The sequence below is a fragment of the Tachysurus vachellii genome, chromosome 11 (genome assembly GCF_030014155.1).
Source record: "Tachysurus vachellii isolate PV-2020 chromosome 11, HZAU_Pvac_v1, whole genome shotgun sequence".
NCBI classification, from domain to species: Eukaryota; Metazoa; Chordata; class Actinopteri; order Siluriformes; family Bagridae; genus Tachysurus; species Tachysurus vachellii.
In genome coordinates this window covers 14953642-14980000 of record NC_083470.1, presented here as the reverse complement: position 1 = coordinate 14980000, position 26359 = coordinate 14953642, and the positions used below count along the sequence as shown (strand labels likewise).

Genomic DNA, 26359 nt, shown 5'->3' with positions numbered 1-26359 from the left:
ACCTTTCTTACAGCATCTAATTTAGATGATATTAGCCATTTATTTATTTTTTTCTTTATGTAACGATCATTTCATGCAAAAAACATTGAAGTTCTGCTTTATCTGTTTTAAAAACAGACAAAAATGGTTTAAAAACAGTTAAAAAAATAGGTTGTAAAACAGAAAATGAAACAGAGCTTCATTTGTCAGTGCAAAATAATATACTCAAGTAGGAGAAATGTGAAGAAATATCATGAAAAAAATTCTTAACCAGGAAATAAAATGCTTATTCCTGTCAAGAACTACTGTTTTAATTTTAACTACAGATTTAATACATTAACAGTTTATTAGAAATATTAAAAGGAGACAATAATTCTTCTGGGGGACGTCCTGGGAGCGCTTTGGCCTGACAGCAGAGTCACCAGGGGAAGTGGGCAGGGTGCTTATTGAGTCTCCAATCACATCAGTGGCAGAAACTCCTCACCCTGCCTGTTCTTGATTTATTTCTTTGCATGTTTGTCACACTTTAATGTTTCAGATCAAACAAATTTAAATATTAGTCAAAGATAGCACAAGTAAACACAACATACATTTTTTAAATAAAGGTTATTATTAAGGAAAAACTAAATCCGAACCCACATGGCGAAAAAGAGTTTGCCTGGAGACATGCTTGGCCAGTCTATCACCTTTACCCACAGCTTCCGGAAGTGGTCGTCTTGGAGGTGTGTTTTGGGGTCGTTACGTTTTCCATTTACAGCATTTAGAAGACGCCCTTATCCAGAGCGCCTTACATTTTTATCTCATTTTTATACAACTGAGTAATTGAGGGTTAAGGGCCTTGCTCAGGGGCCCAGCAGTGTCAGCTTGGTGGACTTGCAACCTTCTGATCGGTAGTCCAACACCTTAATCACTAGGCTACCACATCCCACATCACATGTTAGAATACTGCCAAGCGGCCCAGTCTCTGAAGGGAGCGTATTAAGCTCTGCTTCAGTGTGTCACAGAACATGTTGGCATTCATGGTTCCCTCAGTGAACTGTAGCTCCCCAGTGCAGACAGCACTCATGCAGCCCCAGACCATGACACTCTCACCACCATGCTAGACACACTTGTCTTTGCACTCTTCACCTGGTTGCCACCACACACTCTTGACCCCATCTGAACCAAATAAGTTTATCTTGGTCTCATCAGACCACAGGACATGGTTCCAGTAATCCATGTCCTTACTTGTCTTCAGTAATCTGTTTGCGGGCTTTCTTGTGCATCATATTCTGGGACGACAGCCATGTAGACCAATTTGATGCAGTGTGCTCTGTATGATCTGAGCACTGATAGGTTGACCCCACACCCCTTCAGCCTCTGCAGCAATGCTGGCAGCATTCATATGTCTATTTCCCAAACACAACTTCTGGATATGACACTGACCACGTGCACTCAACTTCTGTGGTCGACCAATGCGAGGCCTGTTCTGAGTGGAACCTCTCATGTTAAACCGCTGTATGGGCTTGGCCACCGTGCTGCAGCTCAGTTTCAGGGTCTTGGCAATCTTCTTATAGCCTACGCCATCTTTACAGTATGTACAGTAGAGAACAATTCTTTTTTTCAGATCCTCAAAGAGTTCTTTGCCATTAGGTGCCATGTTGAACTTCCAGTGACCAGTTTGAGCAAGTGAGAGCAATAACACCAAATTTAACACACCTGATCCCCATTCACAGCTGAGACCTTGTAACACTAATGAGTTACAGTACATGACACCGGGGAGAGAAAATGGCCCAATTTAGACATTTTCACTTAGGGGTGTGCCAGCGGTTTAGACATTAATTTTGTGTGTTATTTTGAGGAGTAAAGTGTAATTTGTCACATGGAAAGATATAAAATATTCACAAAAATGTGAGGGGTGTACTCACTTCTGTGAGATACTGTATATCCCACCCTTTGACAGATGCTACTTTAACAAGATAACCAATTTTATAATGTTACAACTGATCAACATCACATCATACACCATTATAGCCACATGAACCTAAGCCTAGTGATAATATTATAGCTTAATCATTTAATAACACATATGAATATACACAGGTATGTCACAGGTGCGATAAAATGTATATACACTGGCTTACCTCACCCGAATTTATTAAAGTGAAAAATTTAGTATGGTATTCACACAAGATATTAAGTTGTGGACTCAAATAACCCAGTAGGTGACCACAACATAACTTTTAGTTTGTGGCCTCAAAATATTCAATTGTGTCCTTAGTATTTTATCTCCTATCAACATACCTTATTAAAATTTACCATCAGGACACACAAGCAGCGCTGTACTTTTTTACAAACAAGAGATTTTATATACTATCTCTAGATGTGTCTGACATCTTAAATTCTTAAAGTTCAAGACATTGTGTCACCTGTGTGCTGCAACTTCCTGGGCAACAGACACCTGGGAAGGATTCTCATTGCCTGGATCCACTAGGGTAGCCAATACTACTACAGCCTCCAGCAACATATCCTCCAAACTGAACGACACAGGACTAAAAGAGAGTATTCCATATTTATCACTGTCTACCAAACATTTTAAAGACTTAAGTAAATGCATCCTTACTTTCCAGATGAACCAAAGTGGACAGACACTTGTAGGCCATGAGACTCTGCAAATGTCAGCAAGCCCTAAAAAAAAACCAAGTGCATGATATTTAACTAGTTGTGTCTTGTGAACAGCAACCACATTCATAATAAAGGTCTAGGACATTGTGAAATAACATTACCATCCATCAAATCAGCAATCTACAATATATATCTTTTTAGAACAGACTGACCTGATACAGGTCTCTATGACCCCCTCCTCACTTTATTCAAATGTATTACTTAGAGTATGCCATGGACACTGTGTTCCATCCAACTCTGTAACTCACTGTGACAGTTTAGTGGCCAAGCAATGCAGCTGAGTCCAGACATCTGTCTTTCTGTATCATCCACTTGACATACACACTATTCTATAAAGATACTATCCAGGAAATCCAGTCCAGACACATGTAACAGATTTTCTTTGTTCATACCCTCAGTTCTTTGAGACAGAAGGTTATATCTGAGTCCACTCTGAGATGGAAGTAGTCAAACTCATCAGGATGTAGAAACATCTCTGTATACATGATGCGATCTGTGTGCAAACCATTAACATTTTAAAAGTAGAAAATTCTTTTGTTTCATTCTGTTTTTAATGCAGTAGATCATATAATCATAAAATCACTGAAATACATTCCTGACCATTGTCCTCGTCAAAATAATTCTTCAGTATCACCCTTGTGGGTGAAATGGATAGTGTTATTTCCTCTTGTGAGACAGGGAAGTGCACCATGATGTCACTGAGAAGTCTGAGAAAACACCGAAATCTCTCATGTTTGAGTGAAACATATCTAAAGATCCCTCGGTAACCAATTAGTTTAATACCTCTGAAAATGAGTGAAATATATGAGAAATATGAAGTACATACCATATATAAAACAAAATATATCAAAGAATATAATTCTTAAACAAAACAGTGTATCGCAGTTATTGGCACCCCAGAGGTTCTTATGAAACAAAATACTATTAAAAGCTTTGTGTGGTGAGCATCATACACATATCCATTCATATTCACTTAACAATTGATTATTATTTATTTTCTAGAAAGCCAATTCAGCAGTGCAATGCCTATAAACTGTCCCATACGGTGCATCACACTTGGCTCCACTTCTCTCAGCCAAGAACAGAAAACTAAGAATGTAGCAGGTTCACAATATATGGACAGTTGCAACCCAGAAAGCATTGTTAAAAACACATTTTTGATATGAGATTTTTAATCTCCTAGAATAAATTTACAGGCATCCTGGACCTGGCTGTCATTATAATAATAAATACTTCACAAATGTCTCTGACAATATTTGATTCACTAAGAAGTGCTGAATGACAAGTAACAATTATTCGTAGGTAAAAACCGTATACATAACAGTTATAAGCCTACTTTGGATGTGCCTTTAGAATGTTGGGACACAAGTGAGCTGGAAAAACTGCTTGCAGTGCTTCACATTCTTGGTACCCCAAGTTGTGTGTCTTGGTTATTCCTATATTTTTTTAACACAAGATAATGCATTCATATATGATAAAGCAAACAACTAAAAATAATATCTGAGATATGTGAGCATAATGTATCAGATAAATAATCATGGTGAGAGAGATGGATGTTAGTGCTTATAGGCTAGTGCACACTGCCCCCTAGTGCTACAGATACAAATCTAAATTTCAGCTATACATTCCTAACTGTACAATCAACTTACCATTCCTGCACTTAAACTGGAATACCACCCTGTGGTCGAAGATGTTGATAGTTATCTCACATCTGTACACACTGCGCTCTAATGTAGAGATGCTGCGAAAGAGGGGCAGCACCGACTATAAAACACATATACAATTTAAGTTAAAACTACCAGTACAACTAAGATCCTTACCCTGTATATTCTTACAGGAACTGAATGTTAAAATAGAGGCTATTATGATTTCACTGACTTGGACTAAATTTTAAAATGCAGACTACTAACTTGTAGAAATGTTGTAGCAGTATTATCAAGGGCAACCAGGTCATTTGGCCAGGATGGACAAGAGGATTACAGGATATAAGTTTTTTATTCATAGTATCTTATTATTCACAGCAGTCAGTTTAAGCACGATGTTAATATATTTAAGTGTGTGTGTATTTGTGTGTGTTTGTGTGTGTTCTTTTTTAATCTTTTCAACTTGTTCAACAACCTGACTGTAGTTGTGCAGTGTTCTATGAGTGTTTATATTTCTAATAATATCACTTGGATGTGTTCCTGTGTGTATCACTCTGCTTGTCTGTGTTCACCATGTAAAATTGCACTGGGTGCATCTTAATCAGCATATAGGTGGCAAATCAGTATATCGTGTACACAACTTCAGGCAGTGGTAAGGAACCTGGCTCACTAAATTGTGACACCTGTGACACAATTTCCAGCAAAATGATATTACTACAGTAATGTTCATCAGTGGAATTCAGTGAAAATGCCAAACTATACTTTTCAGACATACAACTTTTGTCTAGAAATATAACTTTTACCTTATGTTCATTAACTGAAGATGAAAAGGATCAATGGTCAAAATCCATATAAGTGAGTGAACTAGCTGACATGCTATAAAATTAATGTGGCTTCTTCAGGATCTATATCTGAAATATCTATATCTAAAAACAACATTTGGCCAAAATGCCACTTGCAAAACAACATTTGTGACCAAAACATTTCACAAATTAACATTTTTAACCAAAATATTACTTGCTCGAAATTAATTTCTTGCTTATAGGAGTGTTGAAAAGCGCAGTTTCACTCACAAACATAAAACCGCTATGCAGTAACCACACTCTTCTTGGAAAATATTGCTTGAATGCAGTACACAAGTATTATTGTGTTTTATATCTGACATGCAGTCTAAATGCCACAGCGGAAAACAAACCCTTTGCCCTTATGTCACGTGATCTTTTTAATAATAATAATAATAATAAAACAAAAAACATTCAGCAGGGAAGAGCTTTTTTAAAAATCAATGCGAACACTGTAAATCCAATCTACCTTTAAAAGCAATCAACACAATTTGATTGCATTTAACTGTGCAATTCTGTTTAAGATAGAAACGCAATCACAGCAGTGAAAAGAAAATGTAATGTAGTCCGTATTATGTATTAATATACTGCAAATAATTGCACATCATTGTGAACTGGGTTGTGAACATAGTTAATTGGGCCTCTAGGCAAAGATAAACATGGGACTTGGCAAGCACTTTGGTGCTTTCATTTCTCTGGTGAACTAGCTAATGAACTGATGATCTGTCCATTTGTGTAAAATGTACAATTCTACTGAAATTGTGCACAGTTATAACTTTTTCATACCTTTAAGGATACTTTGCATTTTGCAGACTTATATTCCTGTCGCTGGTCTGAAGTTGAGGTATAATGCCGGAAGAACATTCGAGAGAAGAGGAAACAAGCATAGGCCGAATGGGTCTGGTTTACTGTCCGCAGCGCCAGCTTTAAAGTGTGAAACAGGAGAAAGAGGCTTATATTAGTTGTAATGACAATTTTTTTTTAGAGATATTATATTATATTATATTATATTATATTATATTATATTATATTATATTATATTATATTATATAGGTTGTTCAGCTATGGAAATTCTACCTAAAAAATGGCAGGTAGCAGATTGATTTATATGTTTCACATAACTGGAGGTTTGCATAAAATGAAGACTAAACAATTGTGAGTCACCAGTTCTTGGCAATTCACTAGGCTAAGTACATAAATTCTAAAGGGTACTTGGGGTGCTCTTAAATTCTATGTGCCTCTACTGCAAGCCCACAGCAAAACAGAAGACTCCTTCCAAAACCCTTTGAAATTATGAGTGAGCATCAGTCAAAGTGGATAGAAAACAATGGATAAAACAAGAGAAACGGATTTCAAATAAGGTTAGGGTCTTAATGTGCCTATATTAATTTAATAAGTGATTAAACACAGTATGGTAGTAAAAGTATTAAAATTAATTATCAATAACATTAGCTCCATGACAAGCTGTTTGTAAGGGCTGCAAAAATGAAGTCTTAACTGAAATCATATATTGGCAAGATTAGAGGTTAATTAGCATTAATAATTAATAATTCTATTAATAGAATATTAAATTATTCTTGTACATAAAATGATTTTCTGAATACTTTCAAGTTATAAAATATTTTAACCCAAAACCTGGTTTTCTAAGCCAGAAGGTTAAAAGTTACATCATTTTAATCACTGAGCACTGAATTTTATTGTAATTTATATTCATTTATTGTAATTTTGTCTTCTGTCTTGCACTCTCTTGTATTGTTTGCAAACATGCACTTTATTTAAAACTGTGTAATGAACTTAGTTCTGTGTTGTTTTATGTAGATTTATTTCTTTTTGTAGCATTGTGGTCCTGGAGGAACGCTGTTTAATTTCACTGTGTTACTGCACCAGCTATATATGATTGAAATGACAATGAAAAGTTGACTGTAATAATGGTGAACTGCATGAGCCAAGATGTGGTAGGCATTAGGTATATTACCCCTTTCTCCAGTGGGTCCAACCAAATATCATCACTGATACGTGACAGAGCATGAACTGCCTTTCCAAAAACTGAGGGGAAAAACAAAACAAACAAAAAAGCAGACAGACTTAGAACATAATAACAGGCAAAATCTCACCAGAGAGAGAGAGAGAGAGAGAGAGAGAGAGAGAGAGAGAGAGAGAGAGAGAGAGAGAGAGATAAAAAGAGAGAAAGGAGAGAGAGGGGGAGAGAGAGAGAGAGAGAGAGAGAGAGAGAGAGAGAGAGAGAGAGAATCCTACCTTTCACACCATTTCCTTCAATTACACACTTCATTTTTTCAGTAACGTTTATAATCATCAAAATTGTGGTCAATAGTAGCTACACAATTATGTAAGAATAACTTTACTATTAGATTATTAGTCAGCTTACTACTTAGACTTTTACTACACTTGTTGATAATGTTAAATGAATTTAAATTACTTAAAAATCTATGAAGAGTTTTATTCCCTTCACGTATTTACTTGAGCCAAACGACTGATAGCAAACCTGCTAAAAAAAAAAAACAGAGGCGCTCGTGAGCGCTGCACGTGCGGCGCGTTCAGAGCGCCACCTGCAGGACTATTGTGACTCTGTTCATCTCTCACATCCGAGCTAAAGTTGGCTTTTTAATTATTATCTATTATCCGTTCCACTTTAAAAGGAAAAAGACTTACTACCTTGCTCCTCTAGATGGAGCCATGGAACGTAATATATAAAATAAAATTACACTTAAAATTCTGTTTACACTGTGTATAAGCGGTTAAATCAGCTTATTCTTTATGTATTTTCATTTATAGCCCATTCTTTTGCAGCTCCTAGTGCAGTGGAAGCCTTTCGTGATTTGAAATCTTTCTGTGAAATAGACGTTCAAGAATCGTAAGCTAGGAACTATAAACAGTGTGATACGGAAAGATTAGGGTGTAACACCAGGCAAGGCGTGGGAGCTGGACTCAGTAATGTCATGTCTTCTACATCAGTTCGTGCGTTTTAGCAGCATTTATTATAACGTTGCCCAGACATACAGGAGTAAATGATGCCAAATGGTGACGGACAGTTGTGTTCAGTGATTTGTCCTCCCTGACATTAATGGCTGACAGCAGTGAGTGGCATTCTGTACGGAGAGGAAGAGGAACAGCCCGCAAAGGAAAACTCTCTCAGCCGCACAGGACACAGGACGAGGCTGTGGACCGCCAACGGGACAAACGCAGAATCACAGAAGCGATGTAAGAAAAGAAAAAAGTTCGAGTTAGTAATCGGTTAGTTTTTGTTAGTCAATCTACAGTTAGACAATACAGTGCACCTGATACAATACTGTGCACCTGATACAATACTGTGCACCTGATACAATACTGTGTATCTCTGACACAATACTGTGCACCTGATACAATACTGTGCACCTGATACAATACTGTGCACCTGATACAATACTGTGTATCTCTGACACAATACTGTGCACCTGACACAATACTGTGCACCTGATACAATACTGTGCACCTGATACAATACTGTGTATCTCTGACACAATACTGTGTATCTCTGACACAATAGTGTGTATAGTGTATCTCTGACACAATACTGTGTATCTCTGACACAATACTGTGTATCTCTGACACAATAGTGTGTATAGTGTATCTCTGATACAATACTGTGTATCTCTGACACAATAGTGTGTATAGTGTATCTCTGACACAATACTGTGTATGTCTGACACAATACTGTGTATCTCTGACACAATACTGTGCATCTCTGACACAATACTGTGTATCTCTGACACAATAGTGTGTATAGTGTATCTCTGACACAATACTGTGTATGTCTGACACAATACTGTGTATGTCTGACACAATACTGTGCATCTCTGACACAATACTGTGTACCTTTGACACAATACTGTGTATCTCTGACACAATACTGTGTATGTCTGACACAATACTGTGCACCTTTGACAATACTGTGTACCAGACACAATACTGTGCACCTGACACAATACTGTGCACCTTTGACAATACTCTGTACCAGACACAATACTGTGCACCTTTGTTAATGCTCTGTACCTGACTCAATACTGTGCACCTTTGACAATGCTGTGCACCTTTGACAATACTGTGTACCTGGCACAATACTGTGCACCTTTGACAATACTCTGTACCTGACACAATACTGTGCACCTTTGTTAATGCTCTGTACCTGACTCAATACTGTGCGCCTTTGACAATGCTGTGCACCTTTGACAATACTGTGTACCTGGCACAATACTGTGCACCTTTGACAATACTGTGTACCTGACACAATACTGTGCACCTTTGACAGTACTGTGTACCTGACACAATACTGTGCACCTTTGACAATACTCTGTACCTGACACAATACTGTGCACCTTTGACAATACTGTGTACCTGGCACAATACTGTGCACCTTTGACAATACTGTGTACCTGACACAATACTGTGCACCTTTGACAGTACTGTGTACCTGACACAATACTGTGCACCTTTGACAATACTCTGTACCTGACACAATACTGTGCACCTTTGACAATACTCTGTACCTGACACAATACTGTGCACCTTTGACAATCTCTCACTCAGCATAACAGTAAATGTCTGCTGCACACCTACTTGTGGAAGATGTAATGTAAATACTCAAGTATATTAGAAGATATAGCATACATAGAAATTAAATTTAAATGATGCATAGAAATAACATGCGCAATAACATTAATCCTTGGATGATTACAGTTTATTTAAAATAATTATATGAAACATTCAAGTAACTAACTGAAGAAAATGAGTATGAACTGGATAATTTCATTCTTAGACCTTCAACAAAGTGATGATGATGTGCTTGATTTTATTATGAATAATAATGCATATGCTGGACTTCATGTCCACCCTGAAGCTATCTACACAACTACTTGTGACTAAGGTTGGTGATGCAGGCCATGTATCTCTCCTGACCTGCCACTGTATGAGGAGCATCTCTTCCTCATAGGCATTACTTGAAGGCATGCTGCTTCAGGAAGCTTGCACTACCCCTACCAGGGTGTCCCTGTGCACCTTTTACAGATATCGTTCTTAAAAGTTAACACAAGACATTGGTCTATAAGAAGAATCTTCTTACTCATACATGTTAAGCTGTTAATATTTACATCTCTTGCTCTTGCAGCAATGAGCTGAGGTGTGAAGACTTCTGGCCAGGATGGAAAGGTAACTGAGTTTCACATTGATATTTCATACAAGTCCCATAGAGTTAGTCAGCTAATGTAACATGTCTTCTGTCTCACTTATATTTTGTCTCAGAGATCATGTTGAAGGAAACAGTTGAAGGAACTGATTGCTTCATGGAGTGTGTATGTTATGGTCTGGGCAACTTTTCCTCCTCCGTGTCTGCTAGATATCAGCTTGCCATGTTGCTACTGCTGTTGGATGCATTGCAGGTGAATCTGCTATTAATACTTAAAATACACTTTTATTTAAATAGAACTGAAAGGCTTTTGGTAAAATTATTTTCTGTTTTTCAGATTGCTGTGGTCCAGTGCAGCCTGTATGACCCTGTGTTTACAGTGTCTGAATGTGAAACTCTCAGAGAGTTGGGCTTTAATGTGCTGAGTGAAAATGAGGTATTTAATACACATGCAGAACCATAGCTTTTTGCTTTGATACCTGCTTCACACTGGTACTGGCAAGATCTAATATTCCTTTGGGATTGGACTGGGGTTGGCTGAGAACACATGCATACATGCAACACCATGTATGCAAATACAGCTTAAAAAAAAAAAAGAAACTGCAAAGAAATGTTAAAAAAAAAAAAAAGATTTAAAATAAAAAAAAAAAGAAACTGCAAAGAAATGTTTTTACTGTTTTAAAATGTGGAAAGATGCAGGCACTAATTTAAGCAGCCAGTAAGCTGCTTAGCCAAAAGGCTATATGTACATAGGAATATTTTTTCATATGGTGTTGGGCTTAATAATAGCCTAAACACTTTGATACAAAGTTGTCAAAACTGTATAGACTAGAGCTGTAAGTGCTGTTGGACTGGCTTTTTAACATCCAGTGGGGAAAATCAGCTTTATGTGGATCAAGTCTAAGCTTTGTTTGTATTTAAAAAATGACTGTCCCTTACATTGACGTTCAATGGCATGGTTCTTTTGTCAGGAAGGAAAGCGAGCAGTACGCCACCCCACCCTCTTCTACTTAATGCATTGTGGAAAAGCTCTGTACAACAATCTGCTGTGGAAGAATTGGAGTCCTCAGATCCTACCAAAGGTCATCATTATTGGCAACAGTTTTCTTGGCATTCAGGAGCGGTATGTGCCACACACCCACCAGCCAAATCCAGAGACTGAATGTATAGCAAACTCAGAAATTAATCACTTTGTGTACTAGCTGCTAGTCAAGAGACAACTCTAGCATTTTGAACCTGAGATATTGCTGGTAGATTAAATATTATCCTATTTTTAGACAAACACCATATTTCAGAAGGTGTTTGTTACTCAAATACGTTAGTTACAAAAATGGTAACAATAAAATATTTAAACATTTAATTTATGTATTGCAAAATGGCATCAGATTTTTAATATTAAATACTTATGTATGTGTTTTTTAATTCTTCAACCTATTTTTTATGATTTCTAGAATGCTTCAGAGGGAGCTTGACAGAGACTACAGCTTTCTTTCCGATGTATCCTTAAAGTTTTTTGGTAGATGTGCAAATTATACCACAGATTTTAAGACAGAAATTGATTTAATCTGTTGTTTAATTTAAAAGTTTTATATGGAGTTATACTGATGGAAGACACATTTCATAAAAGACACAGTCTTAAAGAATAGTGTTTATTTGCAATTGTTATCAGGAATGTGATAAATGTCCAAAACATAAAGAAAAAAACTGAAATTTTGGAAGTATGTAATTAGTTGTTTCAAATGGGTAATATATTTAGACAGAAAGCATATGTTTGTTCTTGCTGTTGTAAGTTGTATCCCTTGACATGGTTGTGTTTAAGGTAACAGATGTGTGTGAGGAGACAAGCCTGCCCTGCTCACAGCGTTTCTTAGATGTGTTTAATGATACTGCCGTAATCCGTTTCCCTCCACACAAGCTTCATAAACTCCCGGAATCAATCTGGTATGAGCCTTCAGAGCCTCAGTATGAGCACTGCCAAGATCTGGAGATCATCCAGCAAATCAGAAAACCAAAATAAAAATTAGAATTGTGCTTGAACACATTAGTGTGTGTGTGTGTGTGTGACCCTCCCCCACGAAGTTAACGATCTTTGTCTGTTTGTATCTCTGCAATTTCTGCAGTGGTAGGTGTCTCAATTCTGTGGGGTCTCTTTCTCCACAAGCATTACTTCTTCGTTAGCCTTGCATTCTCCATTTACTAAGGCCGGTTCAGAGATGGTTGCGGTAATGATCTCTTTTGACTCTGTTGGATTCTTTATTGCAAGTATTGATGATTTGCCTTCATCTTCATCAGGTGCAGTTGTTACATCTCCATTTTGTATGTCAGACTCAAATTCCCCATTCACTTGGGTTTGGTCAGGTCTGTCCTCCAAGGCATCTGTTTTTTCTGGTTGATTCATAGCATTTCCATCAATCACCTCTATACTCTGCTCCTCACTGGATGCAGCTTCCTCAACAACTTTGACTTCATTGGACGAGTTTGCTTTCACTTTCTCTGATTCCTCATTAGCTTTTCTCTCTTTCAGTTTCTCTTTGAATTCCATAAGCCTCATGCTGGAAAAATAACAGGAAGTTAAGTACAGCCCAACCTGTGCTATGTAACAGCCCTGTGCTATGTAACAGCCATTCACATTAGGTCATTAAAGTCCACTTTACCTGTATGAAGTCTTCAGGATACCATTTACAAGCGCTAACTGCTCCAAAGTAGTTTCGAAAGAGGGAACCAGATTCTGAATAAAGAGAGTAGTTCATTAAAAAGCACTGAAATAAATCGGCATTATAAGTGCATTATTATGTGATCATGCTCATACCTCAGGAGTGCTTAGGTCTGTGAGCTCGGCCCCCGCCTGTCGTATGGACCGTTCCACACGCACTGCATGCTGGGTGACGGCTTTCAAGAAGTCAGAACTGCATTTAGTCTGCGGATGATTGTCACCATACTAGATACATAACAAACAGTAAATTTAAATAAACTTCTTATGCACACTTTTGCTGTGAATAAAAATGTTCACAAATGTGTTCCTGCATTGGTTCCATACAACTTAAATCCAGTTTGAAGCCAAAGTTGCTGAAAACCGTAGCATCTTACCTGCTTCTCGAACACGTTGTGTGCTTCCTTCTCTTGAGCCATGGCTCCTCTGTAATCTCCTGCTACACACATCCTCTGAGCCAAGAGGTGGTGACTGTAAAGAAACATTTACAACTTGACAATCTGAGTCACTGCTGATCATAAATGTATAGTTGTGTTAGTACATCGTTTATCTTACTTCAGGGCAGTTGAAAGGTCCATGGCACCTCGGAAAGAAGTATTGAGTCTCAGTGCACTCTGTAGGTACTGCAGGGACTGATCCCCCTGGAGCATTAATCCCAAAGAACTCTGAAAGAGAGATCAATGGTGTTAAATGGTTTAAAAATGATGGTGACATGATGGATAGACAGGAGTGTTATGGTATTAAAGTAAATGCTTATATCCTCACGTCCAATACTGCTGTATATGGATGATCCTCCCCATGTACTGTTACCATAAGCAATTTAGCTCGATACAGACACCTCAAGGCCAAAGCAGTCTCTCCTCCAGCAAACAAGTACACTGCCAACAAAGCCTAAAGAGACATCAAAAATGGGTCTTTTCTAACTTTTCATAGATTTTCATATCGCATATATATATATATATATATATATATATATATATATATATATATATATATATACATACATACACACACAGTAGATAGAGAGAGAGAATGCACAATGCTTTTTCTTTACATTTTAAAATAACTTACATATTGTTGAATGGTATTTGGGTGGTCGAAGCCCAGCACTCTCTCACTGATGACAACCACCCTCATTTGTACACTGCGAGCCTTACAATAGATTAATAAAGATTGTTAAAAGTAAGTAAGAAACTATGTTAATTAAGTAATTTATTGTTACTTCAAGCTGGAAAATATGCCAATGATATAGAGCCAATAATAAATGTCTACCTCAGCAGGGTGGCCCTGAACATAAGCCATTTTAGCCAGTAAAGTGAGACAGTTGCAGGCCTCAGGGTGTAAACTGTCACAGACACGACCAAACAAGTACGCTGCCTCTTTCAACTGCTCATATGCCTGCTCTAGCAACCCTGCAAAAGAAATGCTTTTAACAACATGAATAATTTTACTATTACACTACATAGAAAATCTTGTTAAATGCAAACCTTTCTGAAGGCTACTTTGGGCTGCACAGAATGACCGCATTGCATCAGTTATTGGCATGTTGATGTGTTTGACCACAGGCAGAAGGTTTAGCACATCATCTGGAGAAATTGGGGCTTTGGTACGGTTGTCCAGGATATAATCTCTAAGACGGAGCTATTGTATGCAAACACAAAAACATGACATTAAGCTACTAGTCGAATTATTTTCTATATTTGTTGAGCAAGGAATTCAATAACATTTGGATGACATAGGGAGTTATGTGACAAAATAAAATAAAAGCAAATGTTATTTAGCTCCGTGTCTTTTTTTAAAATTATTATTATAATTAGATTTTTCAAATGACTCTAACATATCATATAGTTCATTTGGAATGAGAAAAGTGAACAGGGGCACTTTGATCAGGCCAAAGCGGTAAGTATTAGGAAGTGCTAGTGGGGTACTGGGCAAATGTGTTTGGATGGTTCATTTGGTTTGAAAATCTGATAAATATATTTATACTGCAGTTTTACCAGGGGCACATGGATGTATTGTATTTACACTAAAATATTTGTACATGTGATGTATATCAATGGTGTTTATGATAGTATATAACGTTAATGATAAAACTAAAATAACTAAGCCAAAAACAAGCTCTTGAATTGACTTTGACTCTATAAATTGGGAATTTCTTGAAACCTGAAAATCTTGAGGCTAGTATACTTGTATATGATTTAGGTTTGTACCTGTATGCCAGTCTTCAAGCAGATCTCTCGTAATAATGATAGTTTCTGAAGCCCATACTGCTCAACCAACTGGTCTATATTTGACCTGCAGGCATTTCATGTCTTTGTAAAGGAGCGCTAGAGATATATCAGAATACATGTGTAACATAAGAAAATGAAAAGAAAAAAAATAGCTCACCCAAGTGCCTGTTTAACACCATAGGTCTCTAAAGCATCTTGGCATATGTGGGTCCACAGCTCATTTCCACTGAGCAAGCTCCATGCAGTATTATCAGTGCTTCCTCCACCTTTATTTCCACGCCTCCTGGAGCGTTTTTTAGACTCCTCACTATTTGAGGCAGGACTAAAGTGAGGCACCAGTAAGCAGCATAAAAAGTGACTTGCAGCCGCTGACAGGTTAGACAATTCCACGCCCTTAAAAATTTGAGGACAGTAAGTTACAACTTTAAAGCATAGCACATTGAAATGAATATGTGGTGTATATGTAAGTTAAGAAATAATGCAATACCTGTATATAGCCATTGAAGATCCTTCGAGCACAGCGTACTACAATCTCCCCGAAAACCAGTCTCTGGTAGACAGGAACAAAAAAGGAATGCAAAAAAGCTATGTAATATAGGAAATATTTATTAGACCAAAATGAGATTTTTTTTTTAAATTCTACAAGCATTGACAGTAACAGTTTCTTACAGTAATATGCCTTAGTTGCTCCTTGTTACTTGACTGATTGATGGCGGATATCAACAGACCCAAATAACGGAGGTTTATGCCTTTCTGATGCAGGGCTTGTCGTAGTGTAGCTCCATCTATGGGCATCTCATTGTAGTGCAGACAGTCGTTAATCTACCCATCAGCACAAACAATAGTATTAATATTCAATAATAAGCACAGATCAGTGCAACATACCAACTGCTGAGCAAAAGTGTCTTATGTTGTCTGCTAGGATGCCTGGTTAGAACGAACATCTGCAGCCACACTAAAGATGAGCAAAAGTAATGTGAAACATCATGACACTCACAAATGCTGGTATTTGATCATTGATGATGAATGCAGCAGCCTCTTTTAATAATCTCTCCTGTAAGGCCACAGCAGCACCCTCAGACTTGGGAAACTGGACACCTGCAGAGACAAAAATCGTTTGGTGCCTATTTGATGTGTAAGAAAGTGGTTTTGTTGTGGAATGATATACTTGCCTGGAGAGAAGACAGAAGGGTTAAAACGCATCTCAAAGATAATGTCACTGATAGAGCCGACATCTTTGCAGGCTGCTCTCACTGCTTCTGTGCCTCGAGAATCACCTGTAATTCACAAAATTATTCAATACAAATCCATGTCAGAACTGAGAATAAGCTGGGAAGATTAAAATATTACAATTTTTATCAATAGTAGTAATAGTTGTCCTAGTACCGATTTTCTGTACAACAAATTTTAAACCCAAGTATGCTTTCTTACCTGATTGTCCACAATCCTCTGTGCCTTCACTCTCCTGCATCTTTTCTCTCACACGCTTTGTAAACTCAGTATGCCTGAAGTAACCAGAGACAATAGGCATAATAATAACAATAAAACTTATAAGGAAACAGAATTCATGACAAGCCTAGAAGATAGAACAACAAAAATTCATAAAATGAGTTTTACCTACACTTAACACAAACACAATATCGATCAATGCTTACTTGTGCTGCACGAAAGCCTTGACTAGCTCTGGACGTAGGCGACATAGCCCATGAGGGAAACGCCTGGGAACATTGCCGTCTTTCGCCTCTTCTACCCCTTCGGCCAAGCAGAAGTTGGCATCAACCGGAGCTGTACGGTATACATCAAGGATGTAATAACGGCAATCTGCTCCCAAAAGTCCCTGAGCATCCATAGAGGTGAACAGGGCAGCCTGATAGCCACTGGGGCCCACTACTGCATACCTCTGCAAGCCAAGGGCCTTGGCTGACTGAGCTAGCAGCTGCAAAAGCTTCCTACGGGCTGGGTTCTCTAAAGGCCCAGTACTGAGGCTATACAAGAGGCCAGGAGAGACCCCAGATTGATCCTGGGCCTGGAGGCCAGGTGCCAGACCTTGGACACAAAGACGAAGGCCTCTGTAATCTGTTAGAGCAGTCGGGAGAGTGTGAAGAGCTTGTAGATCTCCCTCTAAATCACTGTAAGCCTGAATAGCTTGTAGTTCAAGTCTCTGTGCTGCCCTTCGACCTCGATCGCCACCCAACCCGTCTTCTCCAGGCCCACCAGTGCTCATAAAAAGACCGCCCCACAGGAATGCTGGGGCTTCATTAGAACCATTAATTGGATCAACAAAGCCATCAATCACTTTTTCGGCAGCTTGGGCTGCGGCCCATGCAAAGGCACTATTTACCTGTATTGAAATAAAGGCAAGATGTTAGACAGGGAGGTTGAATATAGTGTATGGTTATATGTGCTGAGTTCTTTGTGTGTGCACTGGTTTTTAAAGGTGTGGACCTGTAGTAGGGCTTTTTCTCTTTGGAGTCTCTCTTCTAAGGTGGTCTGTGGTAGATCTCTAGCTGTCTGTATTTCTTCATTCCAGTCTGGAGCCTGTACACACACAGAGAGAAACAAGTATAGATAACTGAATTTGATGCATAGAGCAATCATACATTTTGGAAATAAGAAGGTAAAAGAAAAAGAATACCTGATTATTAAGGCCCTCTAAACCCAGTCTACAGCCATGGTTGGTTTTGTGAGAATAGAGTGCTGAACCCCCCAACCAGCTCATAGTGTGGTAAGGGGTGGACATAGACTCTTCTGTTGACAGAGAAGGCCTGATATGGAAAGACACACATACACACTTAGGGAGGCATACACACACAATACAGATCATAGTGCTCCAGTACATCTGATCAAACGCACATTATCATCTAGAGCTTGCTAAAATTATAAACAGCAGCTATGCTAATTCCTCTCCACACACATATAGAGACTGTGCCAGCTCCAGTTGTGTTGTGCTTAATGTAAATTTCGGAACTTCAGAAAGAAGTTCACAAAAGCAGATTTATTTTGGTCTCTAAAATAGAGACAGATTTATTTTGGCCTTAATTTACTATATCAAAGTTCTATTAGGCCAAATCTTTACATATACCAAGTTGACTGACTATAAAAGTCTGGAAAATTCCAGAAATTCACATAATTACTTTTACAAGCTTCTGTAATGTTATTGACAGCTGTGACATATGGGGGTAAGCATCATTTTGTGGGGGTGTTTTGCTGAAACATTTGTGCTGGACATGAAAATAGGTCGCACAATCAGGAAATCAGTTTTAAATATATATATATATATATATATATATATATATATATATATATATATATATATATATATATATAACTATAGCTGGTCTGTAGGTACAGTATTTTAAATAAATCCTAAGTATAATATAGGTATAATATAGAACAGGTGGCAAAAGGGGCATCAATTGCTAAGTCATGAATAGGCCTATGCATTGTCTACAGTTATAGGTTACCTGTGTCGGAGTGTATTAAAGTTATGCTTAAACTGTTGACTGAGATGAGACAGCAGGTCAGTCAGGCAGTGACACACTAGAGTGGATGAGGCAGGACGTGGGTCAAAAGCATGCTCAGTAGACCTGAAATCAAATAGACAAACAGTGAGAGGGAGCACAACTGGCTTAGTTTAAGTTAGGGGTAACCATGTCCTCACCTGTTCACGTAAAACCCTCGAGGAGATGATGTAATGTCATAGTGCTTGCCCTCCAATGTTTCAACACTAATGTACAGATAGTCACCCTGCAGTTTCCTGGAGCCAGGAGGGGGGTTCCAAGAGCTAAGTGACAAATCCAGCAGGCAACTGGGAACCTATAATGAAGGAAATTAATATAATTGTTCTCTGTTTAACATACATCACTTCACTTCATTCTCAAACCTACTGTGTAAACGTGTGTGTGTGTAAGAGAGAGAGAGAGAGAGAGAGAGAGAGAGAGAGAGAGACAGTGTGAGAGAGAGTTCTGTGTACCTCAGGGTATGTGCTGGTAGGCAGTAAGGTGGCCAGAGGGGGGCGCTCTGTAGCCCCAGGTAGGATGTAATCAGGAGGAGAAGGAGTTTCATTTGTCTGCTCAGTCTTATTATTAGCTCTTTTGCTCTTTGAGGGCTGACTAATAGAAGTAGAATCTGAAGAATGCAGGAGAGCAGACAAGAGTGAAGACAGAGTTGGTGTTATGTGAAGAACTTGTAAATGACTGTTATGCATAGCATAATTCACTATCTGACTTAATAATCAATTCAATTTTATTTCTATTGGACATTGTCTTAAAGCAGCTTCCAAGAAATTTTTTGAATAAAAATCGCAAAGTTTAAAATTAAATTGATATTTATCTTTAATGAGCAAGCTTGAGGCAAAGGTGGCAACGATAAAATTTCCTGAGCTGATATGAGCAAGAAACATTGAGAGGAACTGCAGTGTGATTATAAATAATGCCCTTTCTATACAGTCAGGTAGGGTTAAGGGATGAGGTAGCCTAGCGGTTAAGGTGTTTGCCCACTGCCATCACTTTTATAACTACGCAAATCTCCCCACTTTGGGACAAATAAAGGATAATCTTGTCTTATCTTAAGCCTTTCCCTGCATACCAGCTGTGTGTGTGAACACGTTTAGCACACTTGGAGATCTGCCCTCTATCAAGGTATCCTGTGGACTAAAAGTGCACAGCAGCTCCTGAACACGAGCCAGATGAGCTTGAGCTGACCGGGGAGTGTATGGCTCTGTAACACACAGGCACACACACAAAAAAGCAGATGTGAAAGGTTAGGTGAGGACAAGCACCATCAAGCTGTAACAGTTACACACACTTTAATGACACCTTAATGAGCACTGGTTGTTATATGGATGTAGGTGTGGTTACTATTCATTAGAATTCAGTCATTTACATGCAGTCACAGATGGCTAAAAACATGATTTGTGAACTGCACTGAGGACATATTAAGACATATTATGTATCACAGATATGCTGTACACTTACTGTCCAATTTATTAGGAACACACCTGCATATTCATGTAGTTATCTAATTTGCCGATCATGTGACAGCAGTGCAATGCAAAAAAATCAAGCAGATACAGAGCTTTATTTAATGTTCACAAACATCAGAATGAAATAAGTGTGATCTCTGACTTGGTGAAGGTACCAGATAGGCTGGTTCGAGTATACAGAAACCTTAAGATGGAAGGGCTACAACAGCAGAAGGCCACATCAGTTTCCACTTCTGCCAGGCAAGAATAGGAGTCTGAGGCTCTCATGCACACAGGCTCACCAAAACTGGACAGTTAAAGATTAGGGGGAAAAAACAGTCTTCAACAGATTCTTCTCATGGTCATTCTGCTTTGATCTCTCTGAATAAGGTTTTGTTCCCTGGAAGTTTTGTGTTTTATTTCTTGCACAGTTCAACTGTACAATTACACACCATTATTTGTAAAAAAAAAAAAAAAAAAAAAAATTCCCACGAGATCAGTTGTTTCTAAAATACACAGCCCAGCCCATCTGGCACCAACCACCATTCCAAGGTTAGAGTCACAGAGATCACATTTTTCCCATTTCTGATGTTTAATGAGACATTAACTAAAGATCTTGAACTGTAACTGCATGATTTTACGCAGCACAATGCGTAAAATCATGCAGCTACAGGTCAAGATCTTCATAATATGCAGTTATTCAACCTGCATAAATGTCCAGGTGTTTAATTCAGCTCTTTGAAAGCAACATACCAGAGTAAAGCGGCAAACCTGTGTGGCAAAATAACTTTTTTTATTCAGCATTAAAACAACAAAGAAACAAAATCCAAACCCAAAAAACTATTTCAGAACTGTTTCAGCATTAGTGTGAGAGTTAACCCAAACACAGACACTTTCACTGAATATGGTTCACAGCAGAATAATAATCCAACATGTGTCATGCGGATACTTTTTACTTGCCTTCCATTAATCTGAGCGTGACTCCTGTCTTGAAACCTTTGACATTCTGGAGCTCCGCAAAGGGGTCAAGGTTTGCACCAGACATGGAGAGAGCAAGAGATGTTCGAGGGGCCACTTCTTCTCTATTCAGAATTGTCATTAATGTATCTTGGACCAGACAGAACCTAGGAACCTGCACCAACAATCACGCAATAGTGTGTCAAATTTCACAAGGGCCTTCTTTTAGTGGTAATAAATTTGTAAACATCTGTGAAACAAGATTAGTGTTCTCTGATACACATCCAGTAAACAAATCACAGAAAGCAAGTAAACAGTATTAGTAACAGTTTTAGTAACGGTTGAAATATGTGCTATCCCAATACAATATAAAAAGCAACAAAAAATTAAAGTGTATTTCAATATATTTTAATGTCAAATTATCAAGTGATTTTCTAGAACAGTTAAAAATGTATTTAATAGCATCTAAGCTGAGATTTGGGTATTTAGGTATTGTAATAGAACCATAGATGAAAATGAAAATAATGATTAATAAGAATGATCAAATATCTTGTTTGTCTCAGAATATCACACTTTTTCTTGATAAGTCTCACCGTTAGCTCAAAAGGATCCACTCCTGCCCCTTGGATCTTCACAGTATATGAGCTATCATCTTCTTTCCCTTTCGATCCTCCAGATCGTTTTCCATTGGCTGAAGTAGAGCTATCTGTAAAATAAAATGATGAACATGACTACACTTGTCACATATGGGCTATATTCTTATATTCATTTCATTTATTTCATTATAATTTTTTTAATTGTTGTGTGTGAATCCAATTGGAATTGGAATTCAACCCGCTGGAACACATATATATCTGACACATATACGGATACATATTTGCTGAGTGGCAATGCAGCTTTAATGAGAAAAGTCACACCAGAATTCACATTTAATTGTGGATGGGTATAGCACTGTTATCATCCAATACTCTTTCCCTCCAACCACACGTCTCAGAAGAGAGGAACCAAGGTTTCTAAATGACCCATATACATTATAATGAAACAAATGTTTCATTAAATGTTTCAACCAAGACATCTCAGAAAAATCTGAGAAAAATAAGAAGGAAATATAATGAATAATAAAATACATTTCATTTTCCCTGAAGATTTCAAGATCTACTTCACCTTTCCTAACCACCAGTGAGAATCATCTGGATACCTTGTACAGTATATACATGCATGTAGAGGCCTCTATAATAGTCAAAGTGACCGTATGAAATAGTGTTTGATATTAAATAACATTGTCATGCAGCCACAATTTCCCTTCCATCTCATGTATGTCTGTGAGCTAGGTATGATAAAAATTATGTCAGAGGTACAGGTACCCTGTCCTTCAATGCTGGTAACAGACTTCTATCATCTGCAATATCTTCATATAGTGAGTGTATTATACGGTCTGGAGTCTGATCAGAAAATTAAGGCTACTTGCTTGAGCTGAGTTCATCCTGGGTTAGCTTGCTAGACTTGTTATATCTGTCCCTTAGTTTGCTACAGACTATTCTATTGTTAAGTACGGCACTCTTCTCAGTTCCTCTCTAGGTGCAGCTTCCCTTAGCGCTCAGAGGTTTTTTCCACATCTAGCAACTTGCAGGCCTATTAGTCATGCCTTGTTATACGATGTCTGTTCACCACTATCTCATCTCTTGTATCTCCCCTACAATTCAGTTTGAAGCTTGATTCATTGAGAATGTTAGCCATGCTGTTGCCCCAACATGTTGCTGATGTCATTGTGCTCGCCACACAAATTCAGGCAGGTTTTTATTTACAATGCCTTCACCCATTGAGGATGTTAAGACTGCTGTCTGCATCTGCATAGGTAGCTCCCTTGAGTGTGCTGGAACTAATAGACTTACAGAACTGCTTTGAGAGCTGCCCCAATAAAGCGAGATCGATACTATAGGCTTGTCCCTCACCAGCTTGGATATCACAGAGGCACAGGGACTATGTAGTTCCAAAGTGTAAAATCAGAACAACATCAAATAGCTCTACCTGAGACTGCTTATCTCATTCTCAAACCATTTAGCCTTTGGAGACATTGACACATTTGTCTGCATAGTTGATGTTGTAGTGACAGTTGTACAAATCAAGTACTAAGGCAACACAAGGTTGGCAAGCTCACAATGCCTTGTAAAACAACTTCTCGATACAACACCCCACTTTTTTTAGTCTGCCTGACAGTCTCACATACTGGGGTCTGCACAATGGTGCAGTGAACACACTGTTGGAACAATGCATATACCAGTAACACAGTGGCATCTGCAGACAGAAGTGTTGTGCCATATCAACTTCGGCTCTCCCTGGCAAATCTAGAAACCTCCCTGTCAAAGGATGGACTGGTCCAATGGACTCTCTGTCTACTATACAGGCAAGTCCCCATCTACACTAAATCACACTAAAGGACAACCTTCCTGAAAGGACAGATGAAAACATGGTGTTATAAAATTCTGCAACAAAATTATGGGAAAGGGACAGGAAAACATTCATAACAGCTATAAGGCCAGGTAAAGCGAAGACACCTCCCTAACAGCAGAATATGTACTTATTTTATTATAAAAAAAAATAGATTACAATAAATAAATAAATTTATTGATTTATTATTAAATAAACAATAAATTCATTAGATGGCAATATACATATAGGTTTTTCATTACATGGCAATATCTGTGAGTTATTGTCATTTAATAAATGCCTCTAAAAATATTTCTACTAGTAGTGAACTGAGCACATTATTAGTTAATAACTACAGAATTATATATTATATATGCACCTGCAACCAAACCCATTTAGAAATATGTCACACAAATGTAAGTTTGGTGCAAAGTACTATAAAAACTCTTTGTGGAATTGCAAGCCCCGTGACATACCTGTGAGTCTCTGCTTTAAACTTTATCTTAACATATTTGAAAACTCTTAAAAAACACAAGACCCAGCCTGATTTTGTGTAAGCTTGCCCATCAACAAATCTGCCTAAAGGAAAGAAGAAACTGTCACTTTGAATTCATAGACACCTGGGGCATCTAAGCTTGCTTGTGGAGGAGAAATTAACCCCTGGTGTTTTTTATAGGCCTGGGATTGCCATGTTGAAACTGGTCCAAGAATGGGAGAATAATTAAAATGTACAGAACACAGAAACATGCGGCATTCTCTACAATACTCTGTAGTACATTTTGTAACACAGCTACGCATCTGAATGTGTAAAACATTTTGGCTCCATGCCAGTATGATCTCCACAAAGGTAGTAGTAAAAGTTTCATGTTGAAGGCAGGTTTATTACAGTGACAGTCACCTCATGAAACAAAAAAATCCTTAATAAATTACGACGAGATGAATCCATTGCTCCATAACAGAAACTTTTATTATCTCTACAGCAGTGATGACTAACCAATGCTCTGGATTTCCTGTGCACATTTTTGTTGTTTTAAACCAAAGTAAGCTAACTAACCAGATAATTAATAAGCTTAATGAGATTAAATGAGTTGGCCGCATTGATGGTGCAATAAAAGCCTTGCAAACACTAAATAAAGTAAAACTAAATAAAGTATGTGGACACTATATTATATTATAATGTCTAGACATTCACTTTGCAAAATGAACAAATGAGCTATTCTGTAAATTGCACTGTTGTCCTGTAACATTAATAAATCATGTAAACTTTGCCACTCCATGTCCCAGTGGGTGTGTTAAAGCAGGGAAAATGTGCAAGGCAGAAGAACTCCAAAATGGGGGATAAAGCTCTGCAGCTCTGCAGATGTGTGCTGAAAGCAAAAGAAAAGCCATGAAATGGAACTGTGTAACTTGTTCATTCTGGAGCAGACGAGCGTTTGGATCCAGACAGATGTAGATGTTCAGCAGTCAGCTCCATTCTGCTTGGCTCCCATTAACACAAAGAGAGTTTTGTGTATTAAAGAAGGCACGGATTTCTGCACAGCTTTCAATCTTATCTGTTTGTCCACACAACCACTTTTACTTCTCACAAACAGCACCAGGAATAGGGAGGAGAAATTGGGGGGGGGGGGGGGGGAATGAAAAAGTTTTCATTACGAAAGAGAAAGAAACGAATAGAAATGAAAGAAACAGGGACATTAAACCCGCTTCTTCTTACCCTTCTGCTCCCCGCTTCCTCTTTTGGCTGAGTCTCTCATTCTGCCCTTTGCTCTTTTTAATCTTTCTCTTTTTAAACTTTGACTTGTTGAGTTCTTAGAAAGTGTGAACTTTCTTCTTCCTCCGGTCTTTAACGCGTGGCGATACGTGAGCTGTCAGGTGTGACTGTGCTTCAACTTTTTCACTTTTTTTTATTTTTCCGTCAGACACGCCTTCGTTTCTACTCGCTGGCTTAAGGCCAATCTGCCCCCTTCACTCTCTTCCCCTCCCTCCGCCACTGGACTCGCCTCAGCCAGGCATGTTTGACTGGGTGTGTCCTCTCTCTTCCACACACATCTGCATGATAGAGTTCAATTGAACTGAAACAGAGAGAGCGCGTCCCCTCCCCCACTCTCTCTCTCTCTCTCTCTCTCTCTCTCTCTCTCTCTCTCTCTCTCTCTCTTTTTCCCTCAGGGGAAGGTGGGAACCCGTGCCTTTTTCCCCCTGCACAACTATCGCAGCTTTATTTTTTTTAACCTTAAATCAATAAAAAATGCACTGCATGAGTATTGAACAGAGCACCGATCTATGTCTGAAGCTTCACAACATGAATGTTCAAGTATATGTGAAGAATGCACTTGTATGTATGTGTACATTAGCAACACTTAAGTCTTTCTCACACCTTTCTAGACTTTAATCAGGATAAGAAATGGATTCTTTGAATTCTGGTGAGAAAAATGTGCCACAGTTGTGTAGAAGCAATAGGGCAGGTTTAGGGCCTTGTACATTGCATTTTACTGCAGACCTCCAAATGAATCTTTATTACATAGATCATTTGCTGAAAATTTCAACTTGGTTTGACCACCTAACTGAGCTGGTCAAACGAGTAGAAGTACTTGTACAAAGGCAATAGTTTTTACGATACTTCTGGTTTCAGCACAAATGCTACAACACAGACACGTTATTTTTTTTTAGAAAACAAATAACAGATCAGAATCAGAAAGGTGTTTATTGCCAAGTATGTTTTCACATATGAGGATTTTTTTCTAGTGCAGGAGCTCCACAGTGTAAA

At 38.2% G+C, this 26359-nt stretch overlaps 4 protein-coding genes across 4 annotated transcripts in view; 2 read left to right on the top strand and 2 right to left on the bottom strand.

Moving 5' to 3' along the window:
- rad9b (RAD9 checkpoint clamp component B) overlaps positions 1-7521 on the bottom strand; it is a 13353-nt gene extending 5832 nt beyond the window's left edge. Inside the window, exons 1-9 of the mRNA XM_060882101.1 lie at positions 7385-7521; positions 7104-7174; positions 5915-6052; positions 4293-4407; positions 3980-4079; positions 3244-3350; positions 3036-3136; positions 2582-2646; positions 2388-2510 (exon numbers count right to left, since the gene is read on the bottom strand). Coding sequence (XP_060738084.1) covers positions 2388-2510; positions 2582-2646; positions 3036-3136; positions 3244-3350; positions 3980-4079; positions 4293-4407; positions 5915-6052; positions 7104-7174; positions 7385-7442 — 878 coding nt within the window. The 5' untranslated portion in view covers positions 7443-7521. The remainder of the gene's footprint in view (positions 1-2387; positions 2511-2581; positions 2647-3035; positions 3137-3243; positions 3351-3979; positions 4080-4292; positions 4408-5914; positions 6053-7103; positions 7175-7384) is intronic.
- The window catches only part of pptc7a (protein phosphatase targeting COQ7 a), a 182106-nt gene that overhangs the window by 12819 nt on the left and 142928 nt on the right, over positions 1-26359 (top strand). The window lies entirely within an intron of this gene.
- On the top strand, positions 8055-12344 carry srrd (SRR1 domain containing). The gene is made up of 7 exons (XM_060881027.1): positions 8055-8347; positions 10290-10330; positions 10424-10560; positions 10645-10743; positions 11279-11430; positions 11759-11804; positions 12127-12344. The coding sequence occupies exons 1-7, from the start codon at positions 8211-8213 to the stop codon at positions 12322-12324; spliced, it is 810 nt and encodes a 269-aa protein (XP_060737010.1). The 5' UTR covers positions 8055-8210; the 3' UTR covers positions 12325-12344.
- si:ch211-166a6.5 (clustered mitochondria protein homolog) lies at positions 11943-25519 on the bottom strand. Its single transcript, XM_060881026.1, has 26 exons — positions 25310-25519; positions 21762-21874; positions 21172-21343; positions 19836-19967; positions 19222-19376; positions 18910-19064; positions 18713-18835; positions 17884-18013; positions 17694-17786; positions 16904-17589; positions 16680-16753; positions 16421-16525; positions 16246-16346; positions 15918-16070; positions 15736-15798; positions 15406-15641; positions 15228-15312; positions 14505-14658; positions 14290-14429; positions 14089-14169; positions 13783-13908; positions 13573-13682; positions 13395-13488; positions 13117-13245; positions 12962-13035; positions 11943-12859 (listed from the first exon to the last, which is right to left on the bottom strand). Exons 1-26 carry the CDS (start codon positions 25347-25349, stop codon positions 12439-12441), a joined length of 3945 nt encoding a protein of 1314 aa, XP_060737009.1. The 5' UTR covers positions 25350-25519; the 3' UTR covers positions 11943-12438.

Excerpts from the sequence above, each read along its gene's own strand:
- srrd (XM_060881027.1), top strand. The coding sequence starts at position 8,211 with ATGGCTGACAGCAGTGAGTGGCATTCTGTACGGAGAGGAAGAGGAACA. Across the intron at positions 11,431-11,758 it reads TTTCTTGGCATTCAGGAGCG|AATGCTTCAGAGGGAGCTTG; the intron begins GTATGTGCCACA and ends TATGATTTCTAG. Across the intron at positions 11,805-12,126 it reads ACTACAGCTTTCTTTCCGAT|GTAACAGATGTGTGTGAGGA; the intron begins GTATCCTTAAAG and ends GTTGTGTTTAAG.
- si:ch211-166a6.5 (XM_060881026.1), bottom strand. The coding sequence starts at position 25,349 with ATGAGAGACTCAGCCAAAAGAGGAAGCGGGGAGCAGAAGG. Across the intron at positions 16,754-16,903 it reads AAGGCTTTCGTGCAGCACAA|GCATACTGAGTTTACAAAGC; the intron begins GTAAGCATTGAT and ends TGGTTACTTCAG. Across the intron at positions 15,799-15,917 it reads AGCAACTAAGGCATATTACT|AGACTGGTTTTCGGGGAGAT; the intron begins GTAAGAAACTGT and ends CCTGTCTACCAG.